This window comes from Octopus bimaculoides, chromosome 2 (genome assembly GCF_001194135.2).
Source record: "Octopus bimaculoides isolate UCB-OBI-ISO-001 chromosome 2, ASM119413v2, whole genome shotgun sequence".
Taxonomy (NCBI): Eukaryota; Metazoa; Mollusca; class Cephalopoda; order Octopoda; family Octopodidae; genus Octopus; species Octopus bimaculoides.
Genome location: NC_068982.1, coordinates 111,358,337 through 111,362,135, shown reverse-complemented (window position 1 = coordinate 111,362,135; position 3,799 = coordinate 111,358,337). Strand labels below are relative to the sequence as shown.

The 3,799-nt window shown below is 34.8% G+C and overlaps 1 protein-coding gene across 4 annotated transcripts in view; it reads left to right on the top strand.

Moving 5' to 3' along the window:
• The window catches only part of LOC106867485 (dynamin-1), a 128,265-nt gene that overhangs the window by 119,843 nt on the left and 4,623 nt on the right, over window positions 1-3,799 (top strand). For 3 of the 4 annotated variants that reach the window (XM_014912368.2, XM_014912367.2, XM_014912370.2), the window contains one exon: window positions 3,420-3,578. In XM_014912368.2, the coding sequence (XP_014767854.1) occupies window positions 3,420-3,578 (159 nt within the window). Of the gene's footprint in view, window positions 1-1,686; window positions 1,714-3,419; window positions 3,579-3,799 lie in introns of all 4 variants that reach the window. The other variant, XM_014912369.2, reaches the window with a different exon arrangement.

The following is a 3,799-nucleotide window of genomic DNA, read 5'->3' as shown; positions in this document are numbered from 1 at the left end:
GCATCCTACTTTATTTAAATGAAATATTTTTCAGTGGGAGTGCTCAATAATTAATTTAGAATTAACTAGTAATGACTTTTAGATCACACAGTTGCTGATGGAGTCAAAACTGTATGTTAGCATGACAATATTTCTAATGAAATGCACAGTGAATGTATTTCCATTATCTTAGTAAAGAATCAAGAACTTGGAGCAGTTTAATAAATATCATTTTCATTATTAAGCTAATGTTTGGAAATAGAATCTTCCTACATAAAATTATGACTGAAGGTTTAAATTTAAACACAAACATTTTAAAATAGATAGTTTATATTCTAGAACAGGGGTTGCCAAAGGGGGCCTGAGAGGAATTACAGGAGTTCAATGATAGCTAAGGGGTCGAATGGGGGTTGGCGTGCGAAAAACCAGCTCACCCATGCTCATCCCTCACATTGATGTTGTCAATTTCAATAAAAGATATTTCAGCAACATGATGTGCTTTTCACATTTTCTAACCATGAAAACAATTTCATAAAAGTTGAAAGTCTAATACTGTATACATATAGTTTTAAATGTAAAACATGTGTCATCTTCAATAGAATTTCTTAATTTGTCGCACATTTATATTTGAGCTAATGTTTTAATTGCCAGCATCAGTACCCAGTATGCATTTAAGATGATATGGTAGGGTAGGGTATTAAGATATTTTAAACGAGGAGGGTGGTCGATGCAGAAGGAGAAGTGGCTAAAGGGGGTCAATGGTTGAAAAAGTTTGGTGACCCTTGTTCTAGAACCTGGTCTCAGGTAGGTTGATATGAAAAAGGTTTAGAACATGAAAATTTATTACCTCTGTAAAGTAACTGACTTACAAAGCACACATTCCACTTTACACTACAGTATTGTTCACATTCCTGGAACAGACAATTGCCATATACTTGAACATTCTAGACAACATTAAAAATCAAAGTCATGTGATCGACAAATCTTCACATACTACTGCACCACAGCCATGGTACTAGACTGCCTCTTGTGTTTTTTCGTAATATGACAATAGTTTTTTGGGCCTAAGCTGGCAAACTGTTCATCAGACCTACTCACCTTTCTTCTCATCACTCTAATTGTTTCACCTGGCAAAACCCTGTACCAAGCACTTCACACAAACCATTACAGACTTGTGGATCTGCCTCCTGTTTTCTCTACAGATATGACCCCACAAAAATATTAACTGAATGTCAACTTCAACTTTACCAGTCAGGGGCACCTTCAAGAGTCAGTGCACCTTCTCCTTTACCCAAGCAAAAATGTTTATCTTAAAAGAAAAAAAAAAACCCCAGAAAAGGCAGGGGATGCCTAAAAAACCACTTATACCAGCAATGGGAAAAATTGTTTGATCTGTGCTAGGAAAATAGGGGAAATGTTTTATAGAATTGCAATAACTGCAATTTGCTTTGAATTTCTTTAATGTAGGTTGATGATGCAACAATGTAGAAACAAGTTGCTCCTTTTTTAATTCTTCACAGCTGATGGCAAATATCTATGTGCTTAGTGGTTATCATAGAATACAAAAAATTGCAGAATTACTGGTACAAACTTAATGAAATTCAGCCTAATCATTTACTATATTCAGTTTTCTTACAACTTCTTTTGAGCCTTCCTCATTGTTGAACACGGTTTTAAATGTTTGCCTGTTTAATATTTTTTTTCCAGTGAGAGTTCTCCAAGTCATTCCAGCATGTAAGCTAATCTGAACACATAAAATGCCTATAGCTACCATTTAAATATTCCAGTTCCTTTAGCAATCTACCTATTAGTCTAGTTTCAAGATTTATTCATAATCCGTTGTGTTTCTTTATATCCTTTGTTTCTGCCTTTGATATCTGAGACAGTTTCAAATATGTTTTAACTGGCCAGCTTATTAGTTTTCTTTTGTGTAATAGAGAAGAAGTCCTGTATTACACATCTCAACCACACTAGTTTGCTATGGTACTTAAATATTGTAATAATAAAAAGACCCATTTTGTATAACAATTATTGTACAATAATTGTTCTTGTTGTGTAACTCCAGGTCAGCCTTAATTAAGGAGACTTATAGTTAAAGGTGTTCCAGCCATGACCATCACTTCCTTTTCTTAAACACAGTACACACAAGACCATACAATCCAATCTATCCTCCTTTTCTAAGATGATCAGGTATAATTGGAGAGAGATTTGGCTGCTATTTTCAGCTGTTCATGTGACCATGTAGAGGCACCTTCTTTAGCTTGTAGGTGCAGTAATAGTTGTAGGATTAGATCTAATAGTAATACCATCTGTAGTAGTAGTTTTAAATAAAATTCTGTACTGTTAAGTAAATTCTCAGTAGATTTATTGCCTCTGCTGGATTTTCGTGAAGCCTAATCACTGGTAAACAGACTGTGGTTGTGATTTTAGCAGCATATTCTACTCACATCATTTGTTAATGCAGAGTGAGTGAGAATTACGGTTCTATTTGTATCTCTATCACTGACCAAAATTAATTTTTTAAGATATTCTTGAATTATTCATAACCATATTTCTAAAAAAAAATATACAATTGTGTTTCAGTTGCTTTTGAAAACACTGAAGAATTTAGAGGGATTTAGTTACATAGCTAATTTTCTCATTAATTTGTATATTAAGCCACTGTTTAGAAGTCAACATTATAATGCTTTCAGTAGATTATGATGAATTGTTCGTACACTGGGAAAACTGTTTAGTGGCATTTCAGCCATCTTCATGTTCTGAGTTCAAATTCTGCTGAGATTGACTTTGCCTTTCGGGGTGGGGGTGGGTGCTTATAAAATAACTACCAGTTGAATACTGGGGTTGATTTAATCGGCTTACCCCTACCTGAAAATTATACCAGAATTTGAAATCAAACTATGTAATGGCCTCGTACCAAAATTTGAAATCAAATTATGTAATGTGAACATTTAAAAATGAGCAGTTTTGTATCATAGAACTAGAATTGGTTTTAGATGGGTTTGGTATGAAAAGGGGTTAAAATGAAAGGTGAAGCTAAGTTTAAATAAATGATCTATGAACAAAATGCTTAACAGTTCCTGCTTGTTAACTGATTGACAGTCATATTTTGCTGTTCAGGCTGTTGAATATGAAAGTAATTATGTATGTCACAACAATCAGAAATGTTGATTTATATCTTTGATAGTTACTGCTTGTATGAGTTTTAGAATATGTATTTCTGCTGTAATATATGTAATTATGCTCAAATAACATGACTTTTATACAATTGAAGCACTCTCTCACCCACCCCAAAAAATATAATTGATCAATTTTTATTTGTTTTAATTTAGGTCAGATTTAACGATTGGTGACTTGTATTATTTTTTCCTTTTCTCAATCATTGAATTCTTGATCCACAAAATCTGTTGCTTTACAAAACTTATAATCATTTTCTTTAGGCCTTCTTCACCTGGACCAAGCAGACCTCGTGGGCCGCCAATGCCACCTTCTAGGCCAGTACCTACGCCATCTATTCCAAGTAGACCTGCACCAAAGGTCCCAAGTAGACCAGCTCCTGATGCTCCACAGGCTGCTATGCACATGTCAAGTCAGCCTCTGTAAGTAATTCATACTTTCTTTCATTTTTCATTCACTGTTAAATCCAGCCAAAACCCCCTTTTCTACAAAGTGGCCTTTGCTCTTTGGAGTTGGCTGTTCTCATGCCACCTTATTCAAGCATTCCAACTAACTCATCTTTCCTCTTATCATCACCCATTTTCTTGTCCCTCTTTCTACAATCCTTGCACTTACTGTTATGATCGGTACTCCCCCCCCCCCC